The sequence below is a fragment of the Haliotis cracherodii genome, unplaced genomic scaffold, assembly GCF_022045235.1.
Source record: "Haliotis cracherodii isolate W230 unplaced genomic scaffold, xgHalCrac1.p SCAF_1, whole genome shotgun sequence".
Classification (NCBI taxonomy): domain Eukaryota; kingdom Metazoa; phylum Mollusca; class Gastropoda; order Lepetellida; family Haliotidae; genus Haliotis; species Haliotis cracherodii.
The window spans coordinates 35,967,582-35,995,563 of record NW_027266264.1 but is presented as its reverse complement, the minus strand read 5'-3'; the positions used below and the strand labels follow the sequence as shown (position 1 = coordinate 35,995,563).

At 40.7% G+C, this 27,982-nt stretch overlaps 1 protein-coding gene across 1 annotated transcript in view; it reads right to left on the bottom strand.

Annotated features, from left to right (window-relative positions):
* LOC139455557 (uncharacterized) overlaps window positions 1-27,982 on the bottom strand; it is a 59,651-nt gene that overhangs the window by 8,953 nt on the left and 22,716 nt on the right. Inside the window, exons 8-10 of the mRNA XM_071237111.1 lie at window positions 23,457-23,597; window positions 22,000-22,106; window positions 1,307-2,146 (exon numbers count right to left, since the gene is read on the bottom strand). Coding sequence (XP_071093212.1) covers window positions 1,307-2,146; window positions 22,000-22,106; window positions 23,457-23,597 — 1,088 coding nt within the window. The remainder of the gene's footprint in view (window positions 1-1,306; window positions 2,147-21,999; window positions 22,107-23,456; window positions 23,598-27,982) is intronic.

The window sequence follows — 27,982 nt, the reverse complement described above, 5'->3', positions numbered from 1 at the left end:
TGCAGAAGCATAAACATGATAAAGTTATCTTCACTAAGACAAGTGTTTATCAAATGTGTATTGCAGAAGCATAAACATGATGAGGTTATCTTCACTAAGACAAGCATTTATCATATGTTTATTGCAGAAGCATAAACATGATATGGTTATCTTCACTAAGACAAGTATTTATCATATGTTTATTGCAGAAGCATAAACATGATAAGGTTATCTTCACTATGACATGCATTTATCATATGTTTATTGCAGAAGCATAAACATGATAAGGTTATCTTCACTAAGACAAGCATTTATCATATGTTTATTGCAGAAGCATAAACATGATGAGGTTATCTTCACTAAGACAAGCATTTATCATATGTTTATTGCAGAAGCATAAACATGATATGGTTATCTTCACTAAGACAAGTATTTATCATATGTTTATTGCAGAAGCATAAACATGATAAGGTTATCTTCACTATGACATGCATTTATCATATGTTTATTGCAGAAGCATAAACATGATAAGGTTATCTTCACTAAGACAAGCATTTATCATATGTTTATTGCAGAAGCATAAACATGATATGGTTATCTTCACTAAGACAAGTATTTATCATGTTTATTGCAGAAGCATAAACATGATAAGGTTATATTCACTTAGACAAGCATTTATCATATGTTTATTGCAGAAGCATAAACATGATAAGGTTATCTTCACTAAGACAAGCATTTATCATATGTTTATTGCAGAAGCATAAACATGATAAGGTTATCTTCACTAAGACAAGTATTTAAAATATGTTTATTGCAGAAGCAAAATAATGATGGAAGGGAGACTTAACCATTTTAATGTGTATAATAAATTATTTTTACTCTTTGTGAATGAGAGGTGAGTTTAGCGTTGCATCCAAGATTATTGCACTCACACAGTGGTGTGTGTGTGTGTGTGTGTGTGTGTGTGTGTGTGTGTGTGTGTGTGTGTGTGTGTGCGTGCGTGTGTGTGTGTGTGTGTTGATTTTATAGTGCTAGCCCATAGAGATACCATGCCGCAGTTTAACATGATTGCACAACTCGTACACAGTATACTGACAGCGAGCCGTCCAGTCGAGCACCAGGCAGGGTAACAATAGGTACAATCTTTTAACGTCTTTTGGTATGACCTTACGCTCTACCACTAGACCACGGTAACAATATCTTAAATAACAGTGTGACAGAAAAAGTTTAAAAACAGCTGAAATACCAACATTTCGGGTATTCATGACCATCGTTTGTAGATTTTAAAAAAAAGGATTATTACAAAAGGCATACATGTTTCTCTCACCCATATGAATGACCAATAACAATATTCTTCCTCTTGCAGTATTTATCAAACATTTCTTCCATGTCGGCCATGATTTCATCAAAGTGATACGCTCTTGCATTGTTTGGAGTGGAACTGAACCCATGACCAATGAGGTCAGGAGCAATGATCTCGTAGCCCTCATTAGCAAAATACTCCAGCTGAGGCTTCCATATATCGCTAGACCCCCCTACACCATGTATGAAGAACAGCACACAGTCATTGCTGGTGGTTTTGTCCTTGACGTCTTTGGATTTTTGCTCATTTTCCACAGCAGGTATGTCTAGGGTGTCTGGCTTTGTCACCTCTTCAGATAATGGATGATTGACTCCCTGATAGGTTAGCTTCTTGTCCACAGCAACCATGACACTTGAAGCAGATCTTACAGCATTTTGATTTAAAGGGGAACTGCACGAAAATGTTGACTCTTTGGACAGCATCCCTGAAATTCCATTTTGTATTGGTGACAAAATACTGGCAGTGGTAGCTGTTTCAGTAGTATTCATTGTATTAGGCAGGATGTCGCTATGCGGCCCACCTGGCCTATCGGAGACAACCCTCCTCTTAGGTGCTGTTAGAGGACCACTGGTCACAAGGCTGGATGGATACCCCTGACGTCTGTACATTAAATAGGTGTCCATTTCATTTTGAAATTTTTCATCTCTGGGAACATGGTTGATGTGCCGGATTCTTAAATGTCGTTTGGGTCTGATTTCCACAAGCTGGTATTCAGATTCTGTTCCTGGGGCTGGAGAAATCTTGTTGGGCCTCCGGCAACAGCAACCGCCCCCTCCTGTCATGGTGATAGAGAGGCGGGTCTCACTGTGTCAGTCCACTCTGTCCATCTGGTACACGGGACAGCAGCCTCTGCAACAAAACACAAGTCCTCCATAATATTCTCCAGGGTTCTAAGCAATAACAAGCAACACCTGGTTATGAAATTGATAGTCAGTGAGTTGATATTACATAATATTCTCCTGGGTCTTAAATAATAATTATTAACACTAGTTTATGAATATCATAAAGTAGGTGTGTGGGTATGGCTGCACTCTTCGATCAATGGTCCAGCAATAGTCCAGCAATAGTCCAGCAAGATCACAGAGCAGTAAACTCATGGACATCCAAATGCATGTGTCAGACACCACCTCAGTCAGTGGTGTCACTGACCACTAGATTACCACACAGCCATATTGATTTAGAGGAACCTATACAACATGTACAAAGTAACTGGCTTGACTCAAAATCAGCTCTCATCAGGAGACTGAACTAAGTGCTCCTGGCAGACAAATTGGGAAAAACCATTATTTTGTTCAAAACTGGGAATTTTTTAAAGTTCATCTTTCAGAGGTATTTTAAGATTGCATTGAAAGTAATGATATATAACAAATAGGGCTGGAATGGGTAACTCAGGTACTAGGGTCAGGTGGGTCCTGACTAGTCACATGATAGATTGTTTCATGACAAAGAGTATCCATTGCTGGATTGTTACACTACAAGTCACTTATGTTCCCATTTCTTTCTGATGATGCACACATTCCTTTTGACTTGAGTAAAGATAAAGTTTCATTCATGCATGATGAAATCACTTTATATGTGTACCTAAACAGTTTTTGCCTGGGCTGCAGTAAAACAAAGTCCCAAATCTGACATTTTGTACCCAACTCTTGAGACCTACAAAGGGTACACAGGTAGGGTCAGGTAATAGGGTATCGGGTACCCAGATAGTAAATTTGGAATCGTCTCAGCCCTAATAAGAAACCTATTCCTATTTCTTTGTTATAAGCGAATACAGGTTACTTCTACAAAGCCGTAAAAATATTTATTAGTTATATATTTAGTACATAGAAACTTAAGTAGGAAATGTTTAGTTCCAAATTGGGAATAATAAATGACATTTGCTGCAGACTTGGGGCCGAATATCGGTCTCTGAGCAGGTCTACATAAATCTATGATCATGGCAATCTATCACTGCTCTTCTTCACTCTTCATGACTCAGCAAAGTCGAGATAAATGTTCAGTATATGACAAATATGATAGATATAATTGGGACAGATTCATCATTTCACAGGTATATCTCAACCTGCTTAAAAATCAAAACTCACAATCTGTCTTTCAATGAAAAGAGCAAGAACATGCATGATAGAGATATCAGAACATTCCACATAACTGGGACAAAGAGGTTTGAATATTGTTAAATTATTGCTTGGTTTGTTCCCCCATTACAACTTCCAAGCAGAAAGAACGCTGCTCATCACCCATTCATGCAGCAAGGATCGCTGCTCTTAGTAATATCTGGGCTGGGCAAGATGAACATGACCAATGACTGCACACAGGATTTAATCTTATAAGCTTAGTCAACCTCAAACACATCCACACGCATTGATCAGGATGGGATCAACATATACTTTAGCATGTTAAGTATGGGATTATTACTTGACAAACATTATTATTAGAGAAGTAACTTTTTTTATTACCATGATTACTTATGAAGGAATTTATCTAGACTTGCCCAAAGTCTACAGTTCTTGTCAGCAAAAATTCCTTATTGGGAATTATAAAGATGCTATTTCATATAATTGAGTGAGTATGGTTTTACGCCGCTTTTAGCAATATTCCAGCAATATCACGGCGGGGGACACCAGAAATGGGCTTCACACATTGTACCCATGTCAGGAATCGAACCTGGGTCTTCCGCTTGACGAACGATCGCTTTAACCACTAGGCTACACGACCGCCATCTATTTCATATAAATATAGTTATAGCTTATTTAATGTCTTCTCCAAGGTGACTTATTTTCCACAGATAACAGGATGAAAAAAGAGGAAGAGGCCTAATTTTACATTACTGTATTAAAAGCAATGTTACAAAGCTGTTAAAATACCTCTGAAAAGTAGAAAATAAGAACTTTAACCAAATCCCAATTTCGAACAAAATATCAATTTCTTCCCAGTTCACCTGCCAAGGGCACTTATTTTGGAATCCTATATAAATCCTGGTTATGTGAATCCTTATATATTTGCAATAATTATTATATCTGCCATACTAGGTTCAACAATGACTGCCACGTTGATAAACTTATTCCCAGAGTGCCAAGACAAAGTGAGCCACAGTTGACGTTGCCAATAGATCACAAACATGATCAGCCACACGGTGACACCTATCCCACATCATCATGATCATGTACATGCACCCCTGGTTAAAGATAGACTTCCCCATAGTTACCGCAGCATCATTGAATCAGGCCATTCTTTCATACATGCATTTAATATCTCCAGACACTGGTTTTATGATCAAACAAATGTATTCAAATAATATCAGCATTTGGTAAGAAAGGTGTGTTAAGATTGACCTCAGTAAGTCAGTCATAATGACAGCGTGTAGTACAAGTACAAGGTGTCAAAATGGCCGACACAATAAACATGACAGGAGAGACTTCCGAAGTTGTAAATGACCCTGTGGTGGTTACATGTGTTGGTCATCATTGATCAGTTAGCCGATCATTGAAAGGTGATTCTTGAGATGTGTCAAATAGATACTAAGGTAAATTCATAAATTGCTGTAGACTGCCACTATCAAATTAGACATAGATCGAGTCGATACTACAATAGTTTGGATGTGCATTTCTTCATTTTGTTCACCAGGATGGGTCTGTAGCGAGGATACTCATGAACCATCATGCAGTCAAACTCTCTCAATGTATACAAAAAGGCTGTTTTCAACATTAAAGGGTCTAAATGATCAGAAACAATGCTTCTGTATGTATTTGTGCTAGGGAATTCATATGGAAGTTAATTATTGTTTGTTACCCATATAAACATGATGAAAAAAATTAAAAAAACATTCCAGTTCCACACAGCTCATAGATAAGTCCATTGCTTCAAACATATTCATTTTTAAACACTGTATTATTGTAGATTATTGAGTGTTACACAGACAATGATTAAGCTCCTGGCTACAGATATTAAATGTTTGTCATGTCATGCCTATTATCTCAATGCTTGGACTGACTGACTGACTGACTGATATAGAAGATTTAAGTGCGCTTTCCGACTACAGCGTATTTCGCACACGGGCCTGGCCGGGCCATTTAGTGTATTCCGAGAAGGGTGAAAGTGGCGTGTGCAACCCAAGAGGGGGCTTTTAGGGGTTGCTTATATTGATTTTTTGAAATTTTTAAATTTGGAATAAATGCCGAGGTGGGTGGAGGAGGGAACTAAGGGAGCCGGGTGAGGTGGGTGTTTGTATGTTTATTGGATTTTGGATTGGTAGATTAATTAATTTTTAGATGCGCTTAATTAGGTCTGTTTTGATTAGGAATACGCCTAGGGCCTTGAAGTTTTCTAGTTTATTTTGAGGGTTTAGTATTTCATCTAGAGTAGGAACCTTATTTAGATTGAGGGTGGTTTGTAGTGTGGTTCTGTGTGTTTGATAGTGGGTGCAGTGAATGAGTGCGTGTTCTGTGGTTTCGGGTTGTTTGCAGTGGGGGCAGTTGCCTGTGGTGTGTCTTTTAAGTTGTTTTAGTTGGTTATTTAGGTTAGTGTGTCCTGTTTGGAGTTTTGTAATTAATCTGTCAATATTTTTAGAGGGGTGTAGGATTTTAGGTTTGGCTAGTGGTTTTGATATTGATTATGCCATTTTTTGGTTATTTTTTGTTTGTTTACACTTTTAATTTCTGATTTTGAGATGGGTAGGTTTAGGCTTATTTCTGGTATTTTGAGAGATAATTTAGCTGCTTTATCGGCGCTTTCGTTGCCGTAAATTCCTACGTGGGCGGGGATCCACAAGAAGGTTATTTGTTTGCCTGCTTTTGTTAGGTCGTTGGAGCTTTTAAGTATTTGGTTTATTAGTTTAGGTCGTTTTTTGGTATTTTTGTTTTGGAGGGCTTGTAGTCCGCTAAGGGAGTCAGTGAGAATTAGGATTTTTTTGTTGTTTTTAGATTGTTGGTTACGCAGGGCTGAGGCTATGCCCATAAGTTCGGCCGTGAATATAGATTGGTTGTTAGGGAGTCGGTAAGATTGTGTGGATATAACTGGTTGTGTGGTATGGACTCCGAAGCCTGTGTGGTTGGAGATCGGGTCTGAAGATCCGTCAGTGTATATGTGACACCAATTTGGCCAATTTTCGTGTATGTATGCAAGTGTGGTGGTTTTAGCTATGTTTGGGTCGGTTTGTTTATTTATTTGGTTAGCTAGCGTTGTGTCTATTTGGGGTATTTTGAGTTTAGGGGTGAAGATATTTGATTTTTCGCAGTTCTGTTTAAGATTTTGAGTTTGGTGTTCATTGAGGTAGTTTGTTATTCTTTGGGATATTGGGGTGAGTAAGGGGTGTTTGCGAGCTAGAGCTTGGTTTCTTGGGCTAATGTTTTGGTTAATTAGGTTTTGGATGAGAGGGTTTGTTTGGGACGCGGCCCAGAAATTAAGGCTTAGATGTTCCCTGCGTAGATTTAGTGGCATTTCTCCTGTAAGGGCCTGAAGTGAGGTGTAGGAGGTGCCATGTTGGGTGCGTGTAATTAGTTTGAGAGCCTGATATTGTATTGAGTCAAGTTTTTTAGAAAGAGAGTTGTTTAGGGTATTGTATATGGCACAGCCGTAGTCTAGTTTTGATCTAATTAGTGTTGTATATAGTGAGAGGAGGGTATCTTTGGAGGCTCCCCAGTTAGAGCCGGTGAGACATCTTAATGTGTTAAGGTCTTTGCTGCATCTAGTTTTTAGGTTTTGGACGTGAGCCTCCCAGGTGAGGTGTTGATCGAAAATAAGTCCTAAGAATTTTGTTTGTTTTTGGAATTTGATTGTTTGGTTTGGACTGACAGTCTACAGGTGGTAATATGTCGTTCAACAGAGATAGACATGGCCACTACCCCATTTTACAAAAAAAACACTGGCTGCAACAATCTGCATGCTAGCTCAAGGATCAATGGTGTCTACCTCTGTTGTGGCAAAAATATACTGGGCACAAAGATAATTAAAAAATGACAAAACATCAGTTAAACTTCTTTTTTTAAATTATGTTGTATGACAAGAAATAATGCAAACAAAGATAAATATAAACCTCTTATCACATTTGTGGACCCACCTCCAAACTGTTTCACGGGGTGCACAGAGTAGGCTTCTCTGTGTCAACAAGCTGCCTATTGCAGGAAGTCCATAGGACTAAACAAGGCTAACGAAGGTGGGGACAATAAGTAGACTACTTTGGCACTGCCCTGCAGGTCAGTCATCACGCCTCATTTGAGCAGTTGAGTGTCAGACAACGGTCACGCCAATCAAGCTGATTCTGATACAGTACACAATTCCACCTAATCATGCCTATACCGATATGCTTGAGCCATGTTTGAATGCTTACTTCAGGGCAGGGGACTTCAGTGATGATAATAAGAATGAAAGCCAAAGGTACCTTTTCATAATACTAATGTCATAATTTTATTATTATAATCTTCATAAAGAGATAGGGCTTACTATGACATTAGCATGATTAGATAATAGGATTCTTTTTAATTTATTAAAATCAAAATCTCATATACACATTTCAGGAAATATGTATACTGGAGGATGCAATATCAGTACTAATAATTATGATAAAAACCCTAGACAAAATTGCCTCCATCGTGTCTGTAGCATTGTTCAGAAGTGACTTCACCATGTTCACTGTCTCATCTCTCACAAAGTGTCAAGCTCACTATGAAGCTGTGGTAACCAATGGTCCAGGGTGTAGTAGAATGGAGAGATATATCAAGCACTGGATAATCGAGGATGGTTGTACTGGAATAAGATGTCCATGCATCCTGTGTTACAGCAACAGCATCATGCTTTCTCAGAGAATTATTTCGCATTAGTCCCTTATGTTTCAACATCTGTCACAGTTCCTTCATAGGCTGAGGAAAAAATTACCTACACTCTATCTGGCATAGTTTTAATCACTGTATAGATGGGAAGGTGTTGGTTGCTATACCGGTAGTTGACAAAACTGGAAAGTCTTTCATACTAATCATTACGTTCATACTAATCATTACAAATATCTTGTTTGCCTCTTTTGGAGCTTTTAGCGACAATGTCTTGTTAAGCCAACTGTGTGGTCATTTGGGTAGAATGTACTCTCACTGTTATGTTTCTGTGCCAGTGATTGAGTGGAGTCCTGGGATCGACGTTTTTTCCTGTATAGAGTTTGACTATATGCTTGTCTTAAAGGGGCACTGATCTAAAGCAATTCCCCGGGAATGGGTGTTGCCTTTGTTATTGTTTTTTCCCGTGAGTACCCGGATGATAGAACAGAAACCTAGACTAGTTCACAACCTTTGCTGCGCAGTTTGTAAGCGCATTTGTCACTTTTATTGATAGAATAAGGGCATATGGTCACATTGATCAACAAAATGAAATACAGTTTTGGAAATAATAAGGAAATGTTGGTATCTTTGTGGGTAGCATCGGTAATGGTGACGAGGTTTTGATAAGTCACTTGCTTGGTAATTGTGCGATTTTCGTTTACACTATTTTGACTTGCAATACAATGTAAATATTTCTCCTGAGCATTGCTTATTTTATTCATTTATTTATATTTTTACAGTCAAAATGTGCAAAATTTTCACTTAGGAAATTTATTAAATGCCTGAATATTCAGTTATTTTACAAATTGACTGAAAAATATGTCCATCTGTATTATTATGACAACGAATTCCAAACATTTGTATGTTTAATATCATCACCAGAAAAGTACATTTCTATATTGTTTGGCTTCTAATCCTACATGATAATCTATTGTGATGTTTTTAGGCCCTATTGATCGTCTTAATCAATTTTGGTCAATCTTTAAAAGAAATGGACAGATTTTTCAGTCAAAATGACTGAAATATTTACACATTTTATAAACTGCCTGAGAGAATCACATTTTACAAATTGACTGTAATATACAAAGGACAAGACTTGTGAAAACAATGTTTATCGCGCATCGAAGAATTTCCCAACCAAGACATGGAACAAGAATGAATCCGTCCAATGCTACTGCAAATGAAGGAAATCAAAATGCGAATATCATAATTACAACCTACCAAATTTGTGTGTATAATTTTAGGCATCTTCCTTGTTCGAGGAATGTATCATGAATATCCACACAAAGGAACAATATCCCAAACGTCTGCAGCCGTACAAAGAAACGTATTCGATGTCACATGTCTCTGTAAGAATCAAATACTTTAAAATATATATGTATCGTTTCAGGATAATATAACCCGTGTTCGTTTCTCAACTGATCACTTAGATTGTTTCATGTGTTTCACATAGATGTCAAGTCTCAAAGGTCGGCTGAGAAAGCCAACGTGACAACTATTTTCAAAACATCCACTGTTCCTAAAAAAATCCATTGAGTTAGATAACAATGATCAATCAATCAACGTATTATCATTTTACCCTTTGAACAAAGTATGTTGTTTTTACATCGGCACTTCACGCCATGATATGAGTGTATTCCCTTTGTTTTAGTAAACCTAGACATTTAAACACTCAATCTTGACATATCCACCGTGCAAGATAACAGTGATTAATCAATCAATGTATTTTCTGTTAATCCTTTGATGACTACGAACAATCCGCTGATTTACAAAAAAAGTAAATCAACTGATCATTCATCTCTTGCTGGGCTGCCATGTGCATATTACATAACACACATTTCACCTCACTTCAAACCTGGATTTAGATTGAATAATTACCTCAGACACAATAAATGCCAAATGGGAATCTTCGTCAGGTATTCTGAGTGGTGCTACCACTAATTATATCTGTAATAAATTCATTAACTGAGCATCAAGTGAATGACGACAAATACACAAGTGCAGGGTTACATGGATGACAACAAGGGAGTAGTAATTGTATTATCGACGCAATCCGAAATCCGAAAATGTTTTCACTGCCTTGATACTATAACAATTTCCAAATGATGAGCTCCGCCGTTCTTTTTGTCTGTTTGATTAGGCTGAAGAAATTAATTAACATCCGCCCTTTGTCAAAATCTTCATAGATCACGGTTAATGAATCAGTGTTCAAAAATGGGTAAAACAAATATTGCCTCTAAGTTTATTTTGCTGTCCTTGCAGACGGTAGCCCAGTCTCATGTCACGCTCAGTTGCTTTGCGTATCATCTGGGTACTCTGGGGGGAAAAACAATAACAAAGGCAACAACGAGTCCCGGGGAATTGCTTTAGATCACTGACCCTTTAAGATGCAGAATAATGGATCAGGTGGTCAGGCTCAGAGACTTGGTTGGTTGTGTGTCAATGTACTTCAAAAGTGCAGCATGGATTATTGCTCATGATATAAATCACTGTTTTGAGGGTCTAGAAAATTGCTGAATGAAGAATTGAAAAGAATATAGAAAAAAACAATCTGATCACTTATTTGTGTTACAATAGAGATGTATCTATGAAGAGTGAGTGAGTGAGTTGGGTTTTACACCGCTTTTAACAGTATTCCAGTTATATCCCGGCGTGTCAGCTTAATGTGGGAGGAAAGCCCGAAGTGATGCAGGTCTCAGACTTTTACCACTTCGGTGAAACCCACGAGCACGGGTACAGTGCTGACAAACCTTGAAACATAATCGTCACGAACCGGGATTCGAACGTATCTATGAAGAAGGAGTCACTCACTTATTATTATCTATGTATTTTGAATACTGAGAATATTTATCAATGACAGGGACTGTCCAGATACATGTTGCCAGCTATCTCAAAGGCGTACTTCTATTGTGAATCTATTTCCCTTTCTGACTCAAATCCATTATCAAATATTACGCTATTTAGTGGCCATATTTGTTACTGTAATTGGCCTAAACCTAGGTATATACCCGTGTTCGGTCGCTTAAGAAACATTCGTTTGTCTCTCTTATCACATGAACAGCTGTAAAAAAATCATTCCCTTATAAGACAACTTTCTCTTAAAAACAACCGATCTTCTGAGTATGTACAATGTCTGTGTGGTGCTACGCACATATCCCCCCACCCATCCGCCCCCATTATAGCGCTAATAATCGCGATAACCATGGCCGTCCGAACAAATATGCTCCGACTAAATAATTATTGCATAGATCCAATTAGGCCCATATCCCAAGATAATTAGTCTAGATAAGCTGGGCCTCCTGGCTTGCAGATACATAGACTCCTTGGTAAATAATTGCTCTCAAGAACTACATCTGCCACACCATTACCATTACAACGTTGAATAAAAATAATCTAACTGTTTCGAAATTTGATTTAAATGAAACATACATACACCGCTGTCAAAGTTGTTTACGGCATCTCCATGTTTATCCTTAGAACTACTTCCAATTTGTGTCATTCCACTTCCTGCAAATAGTTCGATAACTAAGGTCTTATTTTCTGACACAAACGATTGACTCTTTCGTGTAGTATAGGTACCTAAACTATAAACGTTTTGAGTTATTTTTGTGTTGCAATATTTGTCATAGAATCTTCCATAGCAAAAATCATTTGACAAAATTAGTACGCGGAAAATAGTTCGCGCACTCAGAGGAAGTTGTAATCTGATTGGGAACGTCTAGGGTGGAAACATGTGGAGGTATATTCGGTTTAACATGCATTTTTTTTCAGTATCATCTTTCCAACGTGTTTGTATGACGCATAAACTGTTGATTGCGTATCTCTTTTGATATTAAATTGGCTGTGTCAATTTATGATAGAGAGCATGTCACACTTTAGATGTATTTTAGAGTTACCCCCCTTTAGGAGCATAGTTTTTTTAAATTAAATTTGAAGATTATTGTCACTAAGTCATGTTTATTGAGATAATATTGTTGACATTAATTTTACCAAATGCACTTTATATTTTAGATTACGAGCTGATTACTGCTCTCTCTCTCTCTCTCTCTCTCTCTCTCTCTCTGGTCAGCTGGTCAAGCTACTGATCATTCGTTTTCAATATCTGAGATGATCTTTGAATTAAAGTGCTTGCTTGTTTACTGTTAACGCCACACTCAGCAATATTCTAGCCATATGACAGCGGTCTGTAAATAATCGAGTCTGGACCAGATAATCCAATGATTGATATCATAAGCATCAATATACGCAATTTGGATACGATTACATTCACACAGAAATTAAGCCAGCTGTATGCACAAGTCTTTTAGTATGTATTGTTTTTTAAATACTTTGTTTTCTTAAAAAATTAAAAGTTGTAAATTATTTTATCATCACTATCCATGATTAGGAAGCAAATTTCCTCCATTTTAAAGTAAAAAATATCCCCCATTGTCATGATGAGGTGCTGACAGGTCTGAAAGCTTCTGTCAACTTCATGCATTTGTATGCATGATCAGATAGTTTTATATGTGCATCTTAATTGTTTTTGCTAGGGCTTCAGTGAAACAGTTACCAATCAGACATTTTGTTCCCAACTCTTGAGACCTACAGCGTGTACCCGGGTCAGGTAATGTGGGTTGGGTACCATGGTAGTAAATTTGGACTTGTCAATTTTTCATACCCCAATCCCCTCTTTTGTTACAAACTGTAAATTTCTGCATAACTCGTCAATCGAGACTGTTCGTTTTGCAATGCACCATTTTTGTTACTTGACCAGCGTGTATTCTTTGGCTTCCAACAGCGGTCTCCTAGTTTTGAAGAATATATGTTGTTACTTAAAGTTGATTTTGTATATAATCATGTCTAAATGTATGATAAAGAATTTTTGTGACCTATGATATTTTTTTATACTTTTGTTAATGTTGTTTAAGATTTTGCAAACACGAAACTACTTTTTAAGTCATAAACACAAGGGGTGGTGGACCATCCCTGTGTGTTAGGTAGGGAGAATTTAAGTTTCAAGGTTTTACATTTTTAATGAAATAATTTAATTTTCCAGTGGACACCTACACAAAAAGTATATAATAGAGAGGATATTCCATATGTCTTGTGAAATATCATGTTTCTCTCATCTTCAGATCCTGTGATGGGGGGGAAAAAGAAGATATTTTCACTCGTGGCTACGTCACTCGTAAAAATATCCCCCTTCATCACCATCACACGATGAGAGCAATATGATATTTTAGTCGACACATGAAATATCCTCTATGTATTTAAACAAATCACAAGACTGTTATAAACGATATTTTAGCGGTAACAGATGTTTCCTGAGGACTAAAATTGGGGGGGGGGAGGAGGATTTTTAAGCTGCAAAACGTTCTAGTTTATTTGTGACAGCACAAAATATAAGTTATTGCTGCTTGTTTTTATCATTAGAAGAACTCTATAAATTGATTGGACATTTATTTTTTAGTATCATGTTATTCAAACCAGCCCCATAACGAAGCTATGGACATGATGGAGGCACATGGGTTCATAGTATATATCAAAAGTATAAATAAAAGTCGAGAGATATGTTACGCTGAATAATTGAGGATGGTATTCTGTGTTTGTTTCAGATTGTTATCACGTTTGTCATCTGCAATTTTTGCCCAACCAACCACAAAGTGCTTCTCACAGACACAGCAGTTGTCTTCTCGGACTCTCTTCACCACTGGTGTGTCAACCCTGAACAATGAGTGTCCAGCCCCTGGTCAGTGTCAGTGGGCCAGTGTGTGTGTGCAGTCTGTGAGAGGGAGGAAGGTCAAGCCCCTCTATAACCCAAGTGCATGGAAGCGCATCAACAAACATGGCATCCACCAGAGGCTGCATTCAGATAATGGCATTCACATACTCTGGAGACGATTCCTTAAAGGGAGGCACTCTCTTGCTCCTTATGAGAGACTGCTAAGGGGATCTATTAAAGGAAGAATATTACCTAAAGCTGCCAAATGGCTCTAAGGGGACTATATAGAAGGCCAACATTAAAGAGTGATTTTGTGATAGCTATTTTGCATGAAGTGAATGGAAGATATGGATGAACTTGATTAAAGTTATTTCCTTCATCGTTTGTGTCATTTGTTCATTGAAAATGTGTTAACATGGGAAGATTGAACCCTTCTGATGGAATAAAAGCCCGTTCAATGTTAGACTAACATTTTCATCATTACATATGCCATGTCTGGACATTTATGCAACTATTGACATATGTTATGTACAATTATACTGTGCACAGCTTATTTGACAGTGTTGGAGTTGCTTGGTATCAGTGTTTAAGATGACTGATACCAAGCAGAGGTCACATCGTTGCTTGGTATCTGGTTACTTGGAATCATAGCCTCTCGTAGAATATCCTCATGCAGAAACAGGGTTCACTCCAGACCATAGGCTCTACTAGAATATACCCCCTGCAGAAACAGGGTTCATTCCGGACCATAGCCTCTCCTATAATATACCCAATGCAGAAACAGGCTTCATATAGATATTTAAGGTCCAAACTCAAGCTCTCTTCAAAGACAAAAACCTGTCTTAATGTTCATTCCAAAATAGGCTAACAAGTCTCCTGAAATTTCAAATGAAACTTCTTTTAACTTCAGAATAATCATTTCAACAGTTTATAGTTCCGTATTTTCTCAGTTGCGCAAACTAGTCACTAAATACTCCACACTGTTCATTCAATTCCAGCACTTTTTAAGCAGTTTGTTTGAGAAATGGTAAATGCTACTTGTAAGTACCGGTACTTCTCATTGAACAGTTTTATATTAATCACTTTTCAAGTCTGTAAGATTACTCAGTAATCAGTTTTTTTACACATCAAAATTTCATCGAATCATTAAGTAAACGATGAATAAATTGGAATCTAAGTACAGTCTCATTAAATCTTTGTTCTCGCTACCCCTACACAAAGATATGAGGACATCCCATTACGGGTCACGTCAGACCGACCTTGTGCGAAACTTTGACTGTCCAATGGATTGACCAATCAGAAGGGAGCTTTCTCGTGCTTCATTTCTGTCATGTTTTCAATTCTGGATCTATTCAGCATCTTGCTGGCACGAGGTGTGGGATCTCTGCACCAACCATGCTGTTCAACATCTTGCTGGCACGGGGTGTGGGACCTCTGCACTAACCATGCTACTCAGTATCTTGCTGGCACAAGGAGTGGGACCTCTGTACTAACCATGCTACTCAGTATCTTGCTGGCACAAGGAGTGGGACCTCTGTACTAACCATGCTGGCACAAGGAGTGGGACCTCTGCACTAACCATGCTGGCACGAGGTGTGGGACCTCTGCACTAACCATGCTACTCAGTATCTTGCTGGCACAAGGAGTGGTACCTCTGCACTAACCATGCTACTCAGTATCTTGCTGGCACAAGGAGTGGGACCTCTGCACTAACCATGCTACTCAGTATCTTGCTGGCACAAGGAGTGGGACCTCTGCACTAACCATGCTGGCACAAGGAGTGGGACCTCTGCACTAACCATGCTGTTCAGCATCTTGCTGGCACAAGGTGTGGAACCTCTGCACTAACCATGCTGTTCAACATCTTGCTGGCACAGGGTGTGGGACCTCTGCACTAACCATGCTACTCAGTATCTTGCTGGCACAAGGAGTGGGACCTCTGTACTAACCATGCTGTTCAGCATCTTGCTGGCACAAGGTGTGGAACCTCTGCACTAACCATGCTGTTCAACATCTTGCTGGCACGGGGTGTGGGACCTCTGCACTAACCATGCTACTCAGTATCTTGCTGGCACAAGGAGTGGGACCTCTGTACTAACCATGCTACTCAGCATCTTGCTGGCACAAGGAGTGGGACCTCTGCACTAACCATGCTGGCACAAGGTGTGGGACCTCTGCACTAAATATTCTGTTCAACATCTTGCTGGCACAAGGTGTGGGACCTCTGCACTAACCATGCTACTCAGTATCTTGCTGGCACAAGGAGTGGGACCTCTGTACTAACCATGCTACTCAGTATCTTGCTGGCACAAGGAGTGGGACCTCTGTACTAACCATGGTGGCACAAGGAGTGGGACCTCTGCACTAACCATGCTGGCACGAGGTGTGGGACCTCTGCACTAACCATGCTACTCAGTATCTTGCTGGCACAAGGAGTGGTACCTCTGCACTAACCATGCTACTCAGTATCTTGCTGGCACAAGGAGTGGGACCTCTGCACTAACCATGCTACTCAGTATCTTGCTGGCACAAGGAGTGGGACCTCTGCACTAACCATGCTGGCACAAGGAGTGGGACCTCTGCACTAACCATGCTGTTCAGCATCTTGCTGGCACAAGGTGTGGAACCTCTGCACTAACCATGCTGTTCAACATCTTGCTGGCACAGGGTGTGGGACCTCTGCACTAACCATGCTACTCAGTATCTTGCTGGCACAAGGAGTGGGACCTCTGTACTAACCATGCTGTTCAGCATCTTGCTGGCACGGGGTGTGGGACCTCTGCACTAACCATGCTACTCAGTATCTTGCTGGCACAAGGAGTGGGACCTCTGTACTAACCATGCTACTCAGCATCTTGCTGGCACAAGGAGTGGGACCTCTGCACTAACCATGCTGGCACAAGGAGTGGGACCTCTGCACTAACCATGCTGGCACGAGGTGTGGGACCTCTGTACTAACCATGCTGGCACAAGGTGTGGGACCTCTGCACTAACCATGCTGTTCAGCATCTTGCTGGCACGAGGTGTGGGACCTCTGCACTAACCATGCTGTTCAGCATCTTGCTGGCACAAGGTGTGGGACCTCTGTACTAACCATGCTGGCACAAGGTGTGGGACCTCTGCACTAACCATGCTGTTCAGCATCTTGCTGGCACAAGGAGTTGGGCCTCTGCACTAACCATGCTGGCACAAGGTGTGGGACCTCTGCACTAACCATGCTGTTCAGCATCTTGCTGGCACGAGGTGTGGGACCTCTGCACTAACCATGCTGTTCAGCATCTTGCTGGCACAAGGTGTGGGACCTCTGTACTAACCATGCTGGCACAAGGTGTGGGACCTCTGCACTAACCATGCTGTTCAGCATCTTGCTGGCACAAGGAGTTGGGCCTCTGCACTAACCATGCTGGCACAAGGTGTGGGACCTCTGCACTAACCATGCTGTTCAGCATCTTGCTGGCACAAGGTGTGGAACCTCTGCACTAACCATGCTGTTCAGCATCTTGCTGGCACAAGGAGTGGAACCTCTGCACTAAATATTCTGTTCAGCATCTAGCTGGCACAAGGTGTGGGACCTCTGCACTAACCATGCTGTTCAGCATCTTGCTGGCACAAGGTGTGGGACCTCTGTACTAACCATGCTGGCACAAGGAGTGGGACCTCTGCACTAACCATGCTGTTCAGCATCTTGCTGGCACAAGGTGTGGGACCTCTGTACTAACCATGCTACTCAGTATCTTGCTGGCACAAGGAGTGGGACCTCTGTACTAACCATGCTGGCACAAGGTGTGGGACCTCTGCACTAACCATGCTGTTCAGCATCTAGCTGGCACAAGGTGTGGGACCTCTGTACTAACCATGCTGGCACAAGGTGTGGGACCTCTGCACTAACCATGCTGGCACAAGGAGTGGGACCTCTGTACTAACCATGCTGGCACAAGGTGTGGGACCTCTGCACTAACCATGCTGTTCAGCATCTAGCTGGCACAAGGTGTGGTACCTCTGTACTAACCATGCTGGCACAAGGTGTGGGACCTCTGCACTAACCATGCTGGCACAAGGAGTGGGACCTCTGCACTAACCATGCTGGCACAAGGTGTGGGACCTCTGCACTAACCATGCTGGCACAAGGTGTGGGACCTCTGCACTAACCATGCTGGCACAAGGAGTGGGACCTCTGCACTAACCATGCTGGCACAAGGTGTGGGACCTCTGCACTAACCATGCTGTTCAACATCTAGCTGGCACAAAGAGTGGGACTTCTGCACCAACATGCTAACGCAACACATGTACAATATTAGTAAATTTATTTCACAAAGATTGACACAAGTCATTATTTTGAAGTAAAAAATAGTTGAGTATAATATGAAGTAGAATGTTATGTACAATTTATAATTGGCTCTGTCATTCAGTTTGCATATCAACAGCATTAATCAGGAGAGAGTAAAGCTTGGTGTCACTGAAGCACGATCTCCGATATCTCAACACCAGCACACACAAAAACATGCTAACTGGCATGATTAATGTAAAGTTCATGTGGCTGGATCCACATTGTTGGAGCACTGATGTCTGGGGCTGTAACACACAACACCACTCACAGGAACATGATACTTCCATATTGTCATGTCTGACAGGCATAGTGAACTTGAGTCTGTTAAACATGTAACTGCATAATAGCTGATGTGCAAACACAAGAATATCAACCTTATATCATGTATGTTCACTGTCATTCCACTGAATCAATATACATTGCACATATATGGTATTACAATTTGGCATCATGCATGCAATATGTTCAGTGAATCCTTACAGCCCTACTGAGATATCGATGATGTGAATCCTTCAAAAACACTTTGCCGATCACAAACATCTTACACATTTTAAGTAACTTACTGCATGAGTTAGAAGCTATGAAGCAGGCAGTAATGCTGGTGCTAATCAAACTGGGCCCTGTTCCACAAAGTGACCTTGTCTTTTCATTATATAGGTAAACCAACACACCTTAACTCTGAAGGACTGCAATACGTAGTCTTTGATATGATACAGACGTATTGCTATACATGACGAATCATAATATGTACTTTTTGGGACAGTAATGATAGGATTTTTCTGAATCCAGATATAGTGGCTTTTTTTCATTATATTTAGAAATCTTTCCAGTTCATTGCCTTTGCGTTTCTATTCTTACTGGCTCTCAGCGCGATGACTATCAGAACTCCCATACTCTTTAGCATAGTGAGTGAGAGAGTTTTTGTGCTGCTTTGAACAGTATTACAGTTATATCACGGCATGTCGGCTTGTTAAGGGAGAAAGTAATGCAGGTCTCAGACGTTTACTCTGGTGACACCCACGGGTACTGACAAACCTAGAAACATAATTGGGGCAAACTGGGATTCAAACCCACAATCATAGCTTTCTGGCATGCTGAAGGGACACAACTCTGCACAACGACTGGGCCATCTGTGTCCTCTCCTTAACATAGACTTACGGTAGTCACAACAATCGGATCACTGTGTGGAACAGAGACTTGGTTACTATTGAGAAGAATCAAGGAAAGTCTAGCAGCATAATCACACAATTCACTCCTCCAAGGAATTAGATAAAATCACGGCATTTATTTAAATGGCAATCATATTCCATTTTCCCAAATATACCCCCTGCACTGTTCTTAGTCTTGCTCTTGGATAAACATGATGTTTGTTAATAACACCTCTTTTGATCTCCACTTGGACATCTACTGAAGGATTATTTTAGAGAATGGGTAATCCTTGTATCCTGACTATCATTCAGTTTAATAAAACATAAATGTGATAGATCAGTATCTAGTACCAAACAATGTTTGTTCCTCCGTAAACTGCATGTTACTTTGTCAAAAAATGTCCACCTTGATTACGTTCATGTATGTACCCTTATTAATGTATTACGAAATTACCATGAAGATAGTAATACATGCTCCTCTCCTTACAGTGAGTCATCAAGAAAAACGTTTTGAGATCTGTTGGGATTAAATTGTCATGAAAAAACCCTGAAATCTATACATCAAAGAGTAAAGATAAGACACAAGCATGTTTCTCACTGGGAGCATGTATTGTAACATAATTGCACTCTGCCCTTGTATGAAAACAGAAGTAACATGGCACTGTGTAAGCTGTAACTGACAAAACGTCACCACAAATGTATTCTAATTGTACAAGAAAACTCAAGGCTCTGGAAAAACAAGTCGGAAAAGAATCACAAACTCTAAATTACTGTAAAAAAATGCAACTTAGAGTAAAAAAAGATGCAAATAAAAAATCTTTTGCGTTTGATTAACAATGTTTGTAATTTAGTCAACTCCATGTGTAAAAAAAGAGTCAGAACCTGTTGTTCGAAGCAAAAAGAAATGAACCTGTCTGCCATTTTGAAGCACTTTAATGGACGTTAAGATAACTACTGATAGTTATCAACCTAACAACAGAATAAAATATATATCACTGCATCCTGTTCATGCTCCATCTTCACTAGACAAACCAGTGGTTGAAGGAAAGCATAAAGTAATGTTAGACATTTACGACTTGGTGAAACGCACAAGGACAGTGCTGACAATAAGCGTGGATCTTCCCGAGGCAAGAGAGTTAACTGACTATAAAAGTCCAGTTTCTACCCTTGCCGAACTAGCCTGAGATTATAGAGTTACATTTTGACTGGACTAACAAGTTTTTGCATAGTCCAATCAAAATTGCGCAAATGAAATCAAAATCCGGTTCGTAAACTGTCGCGCAGATTTCGGTCGATTGCAGTATTTGTGCTCTGCCAACTCGCTGTCAACAGATATTTTCCAAACCTTTTCATTTTAATAAAGGTACCCGCGTGATTTGATGCACTTCGCGATGTAAGACCAGTTTTATCACAACATGGATCTGGTTTATCAATCAGATCGTCTTGAGAGGGCGCCACCGTTCTGTTTAAAAAAAATGCAAGTAATGGAATCTGATTGGTCCATAGGAGAGGCTTAGAAGGGACATAACTTGTTATAAATTTCCGGGCACTGAGAATGAGCCAAGGAATTCCAGCCTCGTTCGGCAAGGGTGCAAACTGGACTATTAAAGTCAGTTAACTCACTTGCCTTGGGAAGATGATAATAGTGTTGAATATGGGATTCAATCTCATACTTGTAGACATCTGGCATGCCCAAGGGACGCAACTCTACACAGCGAATTGAGGTGCCTCAGACGACTAGACCATCCATGCCTCGGTGTCTGACATTGTTGGAAGTTTATAAAATATAGAAACAAAGTCAGGCACTAAAACACTGCACTGCAGTATACAGATTCTTGGACTCTGAGAGGCCTAAGTATTCAGATTCTGTCATGTATGGTCCAAATTACAAGGGAATAGCCTTTGTGACATTATTGCTAGTTTCACTGACACCAAATCTGTCATTCACTGACAACATATATAATCAGGGACATTCTGAATGGATCGCTACATTTGATTATTCATTACGTCCAACTTGTAGCTTGATATTTACACAATTATGATAGACAAGGGTGATGGGAAAACCGGAGGATTTCTTTAGATGTTTATCATCATGTTTATAACTGCATTCAGCAACTGACAAGTAGAAACTCATATGAACCCAACAAAAGCCTTGAGTAGGTTCCAGAATTAGAGCAAGGACTACAATATTTAACAAGATAATATACTTAATATTATATTACTTAATATAACAGCAACAATTCTTACAATACTAACAAGAATGATAAAACATGGACAGAAGAGGATGTGATGAGCTTTAGATTTCTTACAATATATAAACTGAGCACAAATCAATGTTTATTATTTCATAACTTTGAAACTCAATGAGACAATCATGTTAGAATACTTAAAACAATCTGACACATCCAAACCTAATTTGCTGAGGATGGTGGCTGAAAATAATTAACCATGTTTCTCCTTGCTATCACCCTCCTCCTGCCAGGCAGCCGATGGAAGATTGAGTTGCACAACATTGTTCTTATCATAAGAATGTCTTCTGGAGTTTTGCCAATAGTTGGATTATCACAGCAGTTTGTTGTAGTAGATGTAGAGACGATGCCAAGCTTTACTCTCCTATAATGTGAAAGACATGATAGATTCCCAATCTGCATCGAGGGGGCATGGCAGGGCCTCATGATTGGTTGATGTTGGCGTTGGCATCACGGGTGTTATAGTTCTCCTGTTCCTCTGCTGTGATTTCTTTGGCGTGGTACTGGGTAGTGTCAAACTGCTTTAAATGAATCTGCAACACATCACGGTTTGCTAAGAACTAAAGTCATAAACTTTGAGGCTCCCTCCCAAAACTAATTTTCCCAAGCTGATGGACTAAAATTTTGTCACACTCGATCTTTCAAAAACCTTCTTGCCATTCGCATATGATTTGTTGTTAACGCCACACTCAGCAATATTCCAGCTATATGACGGCGGTCTGTAAATAATCGAGTCTGGACCAGACAATTCAGTGATTGACATCATGAGCATCGGTCCGCACAATTGCGATACGATCATATTGCATCAGCCAAGTCAGCAAGCCTCACCACCCGATCCCGTTAGTCGCCTCTAATGACAAGCATAGTCGCCTTTTAAGGCAAGCATCGGTTGCTGAAGACCTATTCTACCCGGGATCTTCACGGGTCTGCGCATATGAAAAAGTGGTATGTTTGGGTCCCTTTTATTTAATTTATTGCAGATTTGGTCAGGCAATCAATGGTACAAAATGTGCTTGGATCACCAGCATGTTTTCAGGGTGAATCCAGGATTTGAATCCACAAGCAACATGATACGAGCAAGTTCGAGCTGCATCTCTGCAGAAGAGGCAGACAACTGGGACATAAATACCTCCTTACACAGCTGAGACTGAAATGTCGCCTGACTTTCAATATATCATAGCTTAACACATACAACGAGTTGGGGCTGCAACAATAAACTTTGTTGCGATATAATGACATATTGTATGAAATCAATAGTCATGTTAAGGGTGTTTATTCCATTGTCAAAGGCAATGAAAACGAGGTAGAATTACTTTGAGTCGTTTGAAATAATAACTGCTTCAGACAGGGATTCATCTCTTCTCAGAGGCACATATCTGGCCACAAGTCTGCAGCAAAAGACAGTATAAATTTCCAAATTGGACTTAAAACTGCAAAATGTCTAAATAACGTAAGTCATGGCTTTGTAGGGGTGGTTTTTGATTAACTGATAACAGGACCAGTAAAGAAAGAAGTCTACTATATTGAATGTAATGCTAAATATAATGTTAACATACCACTGAATTTAAGACAATTAAATATGTTTTACCCAATTTGCCTCCCAAGGGCACTTAGTTTGGAATCCTATATATATCCTTGTCACAATTCTTGAAGTTGCAGGAATATTTTGGGGCCTTACAGTTGTAGTTTTGGTATGGGGTGAAATGAAGTCAATGAAGCACCAGACCATTGTATCAAGTAACACTGTAATCTATGTAGCACCAGACCATTGTATCAAGTAACACTGTAATCTATGTAGCACCAGACCATTGCATCAAGTAACACTGTAATCTATGTAGCACCAGACCATTGTATCAAGTAACACTGTAATCTATGTCATGTACCTGTATGAAGACGTTGACCTCTGCACTGCGACTCAGGTAAGGGAAGTTGCCGCCAGTCTTCAGGTGGGCTCGTTTAGCTTCTGGGTAACATTTGTACATCTCCTCTCTCACAGTATGAGATAAGGCACAGTCATCAAACACCTGCAACAGACAGTAGCACCATCAACAGACCATAGCGCCCTCTATACGCCTTAGCACCTGATCATAGCGCCCTCTACATGCCATAGCACCCTCAACTGATCATAGCGCCCTCTACATGCCTTAGCACCCTCAACTGATCATAGCACCCTCTACATGCCTTAGCACCCTCAACTGATCATAGCGCCCTCTACATGCCTTAGCACCCTCAACTGATCATAGCACCCTCTACATGCCTTAGCACCCTCAACTGATCATAGCGCCCTCTACATGCCTTAGCACCCTCACCTGATAATAGCGCCCTCTACATGCCTTAGCACCATCAAAAGACCATAGCGCCCTCTACGTGCCATAGCACCCTCACCTGATCATAGCGCCCTCTACATGCCTTAGTACCCTCAATTGATCATAGCACCCTCTACATGCCTTAGCACCCTCACCTGATCATAGCACCCTCTACATGCCTTAGCACCCTCACCTGATCATAGCGCCCTCTACATGCCTTAGCACCCTCAACTGATCATAGCGCCCTCTACATGCCTTAGTACCCTCACCTGATCATAGCACCCTCTACATGCCTTAGCACCCTCACCTGATCATAGCACCCTTTACATGTCTTAGCACCCTCACCTGATCATAGCGCCCTCTACATGCCTTAGCACCCTCAACTGATCATAGCGCCCTCTACATGCCTTAGCACCCTCACCTGATCATAGCGCCCTCTACATGCCTTAGCACCCTCACCTGATCATAGCACCCTCTACATGCCTTAGCACCCTCAACTGATCATAGAGCCCTCTACATGCCTTAGCACCCTCAACTGATCATAGCACCCTCTACATGCCTTAGTACCCTCAACTGATCATAGCGCCCTCTACATGCCTTAGCACCCTCAACTGATCATAGCACCCTCTACATGCCTTAGTACCCTCAACTGATCATAGCACCCTCTACATGCCTTAGCACCCTCAACTGATCATAGCGCCCTCTACATGCCTTAGCACCCTCAACTGATCATAGAGCCCTCTACATACCTTAGCAGCATCAACTGATCATAACGCCCTCTACATGCCTCAGCACCATCAACAGAACAAAGCACCCTCAACTGATCATAGCAGCTCAACTGACCATAGCAACCCCAACACAAAATAGCACCCCAACAGACCGTATAACCCTATAAGACAATTGCACCCAAAACAGACCATCCTCAACAGACCCCAGCATCCTCGCATACAACAGCATCCTCGACATGCCATAGAATTTTCCCGCCTGAATTTGGTCATTTGTCCTACTCATCCTTATGTGATTCACCACTCACTTTCAGATCCCCAAAAAACAGAAAGTAAAGGAAAAATAACAGAACAAACGTTTTGTAGAATTTTCCTTTTCGGAATATTCTATAAGTAATACGTTACCACTGTTATACCGAGGCTGTTGTTTCCCACAAGTGGTAACGTATTACTTATAGAATATTCCGAATAGAAAACTCTACACATTACATTAAGTAATACGTTACCACTGTTATACCGAGGCTGACTACCACAGTAGGCGGTGGGGAGCACCTACAACCCGAACCTGACTGCTCGTGTTCCTTCCGACCAGCGGAAGTAAACAACAAGGCGGAAGCACTCGATGCGCATGCTCCTAGCTTGGCGTTACCATATAGGGATACCAAAGCACTGTCAAGCGCATACCGTAAGGCTCAATCGTCTTGCCAACAATTGGTGACTCCAAACGGCCCCACTGGATAGGTATTTTGTGGCCGCAGCGGAAGAAAACACAGTATCCGTGTGAGCTAAATCTTAGATCAGGTGAAACAGTCGGAAAGAGGGAAATTAATTTCATTCGGACGTATATCCCAAGAACAGGCCTACTTAAGCGTATGTAATAGGCAGGTGACCTAAATTCAATATCTGAAAGCATGCATTACAAGGTTGCAATACATGACAGACAATTAAGTACATAATTGTCAATTCAAATAAGGAAACACACAGAAAGCCGCACTCTCCTGTGGATGAGCGCGCTGGCTTGCGGGACCCCCACTCCCGTACCCACGGCTGTGGGAACATTGGAGTCGACCCAGATTGACCACCGTGCAAGGTCTGAAGCCTGAGGAGTTCGGAATTGCCCTGGGCACACCCCTTAGATGACCGCTTGTGCCGCAATCAGCGGCCCAAGACGGTGCACACCCTCCACGTCTTCATCAGAGACCTTTCTGAGGTAATGATTGGCAAAAACCAAGTCAGAACGCCAGTAACAACCCCGCAATATTCTGTGAACAGATATGTTGGAGTGTAGGGCAAATGTTGCCGCTAGCGCCCTGATCTCATGCCGGTTTGACCCCGCAACCGGTAACCCCCGAGACCGGTACGCCAGATTGATGACAGAACGAAGCCATAACGCAATCGAGTTGCGAGTCATGTCAGCAGTCCGATTAGGGTTACACGATATGAACAGACAGTCACGCCCTTGTCTGCGTTCATTCGAAGCCTTAAGATAATACTTGAGGGCCCTAACCAGACACAGCGATCTGTCCTCGGTTTCAACAGGGTGTAAGATTTCTTTGAGTGATCTTACACTGAATTCTCTCGCCGTTTGGCCAAATTTCTGATTCTGAGCGACGAAGCCCATGAGCAGGCCCAGGCGGACCACTCCTTCATCGCCCCTATTGAATCGTACTTACTCCAGGGAGAGTACTTACATCGATGATGGTGACCTCGACATTAACGCTGATACAGAATCTACAGGAGTGTGGTCTAGTGAGAGTACTTACATCGATGATGGTGACCTCGACATTAACGCTGATACAGAATCTACAGGAGTGTGGTCTAGTGAGAGTACTTACATCGATGATGGTGACCTCGACATTAACGCTGATATAGAATCTACAGGAGTGTGGTCTAGTGAGAGTACTTACATCGATGATGGTGACCTCGACATTAACGCTGATACAGAATCTACAGGAGTGTGGTCTAGTGAGAGTACTTACATCGATGATGGTGACCTCGACATTAACGCTGATATAGAATCTACAGGAGTGTGGTCTAGTGAGAGTACTTACATCGATGATGGTGACCTCGACATTAACGCTGATACAGAATCTACAGGAGTGTGGTCTAGTGAGAGTACTTACATCGATGATGGTGACCTCGACATTAATGCTGATATAGAATCTACAGGAGTGTGGTCTAGTGACAGTACCTACATCGATGATGGTGACCTCGACATTAACGCTGATATAGAATCTACAGGAGTGTGGTCTAGTGAGAGTACCTACATCGATGATGGTGACCTCGACATTAACGCTGATACAGAATCTACAGGAGAGTGGTCCAGGGAGAGTACTTACATCGATGATGGTGACCTCGACATTAATGCTGATATAGAATCTACAGGAGAGTGGTCCAGGGAGAGTACTTACATCGATGATGGTGACCTCGACATTAAAGGGGCACTGATCTAACGCAATTCCCCGGGACTGGTTGTTGCCTTTGTTATTGTTTTTTCCCAGTGAGTACCCAGATGTATAGCAGAAATCTAGACTAGTTCGCGACCTCTGCTGCGCCTTTCGTAAGCGCATTAGTCACGTTTATGGATACGGGTAGTACTAAGGGCGTATGGTCACATTGATCAACAAAATGAAATACAGTTTTCGAGATAATAAGGAAATGTAGGTATCTTTGGGGGTAGCATCGGTAATGGTGACAAAGTTTTGATAAGTCACTTGCTTGGTAATTTTGCGATTTTCGTTTACACTATTTTTACTTGCAACACGAAGTAAATATTTCACCGAAGCATTGCTTTTTTATAGTGTGTATATTTTTTTAACTGTCAGAATGTGTAACATATTTATTAAACGTCTAAATATTTTACAAAGTGACTGAAAAACATTTCGTTGAAAAGTACATGTCTATGTTGTTTGGCTTCTAATCCTACATAATAATCTGTTGTGATTTTTGTAGGCCCTTTTGTTCGTCTTAATCAATCTGGACAGATTTCTTAGTCAAAATGGCTGAAATTTTTACACATTTTATAAATTGCCTGAGAGAATCAAATTTTACAAATTGACGGTAATATATACACGCTTACAAAGGAAAAGACCGGAGAAAACAACGTCTATCGCGCATTGAAGAATTTCCCAACCAAGACATAGAGAAACAAGAACGAATCGGTTCAAATGAAGGAAAACAAAATGCAAATACCATAATTACAACCCACCAAATTTATGTGTATAAATTTTAGGCAGCTTCCTTGTTCGAGGAATGTATCCGTGAATATCCACACAAAGGAACAATATCCCACTCGTCTGCAGCTGTACAAAGAAACTTATTCAATGTCACGTGTATCTGTAACAATCAACTATTTTAAAAAATATATATCGTTTCGGG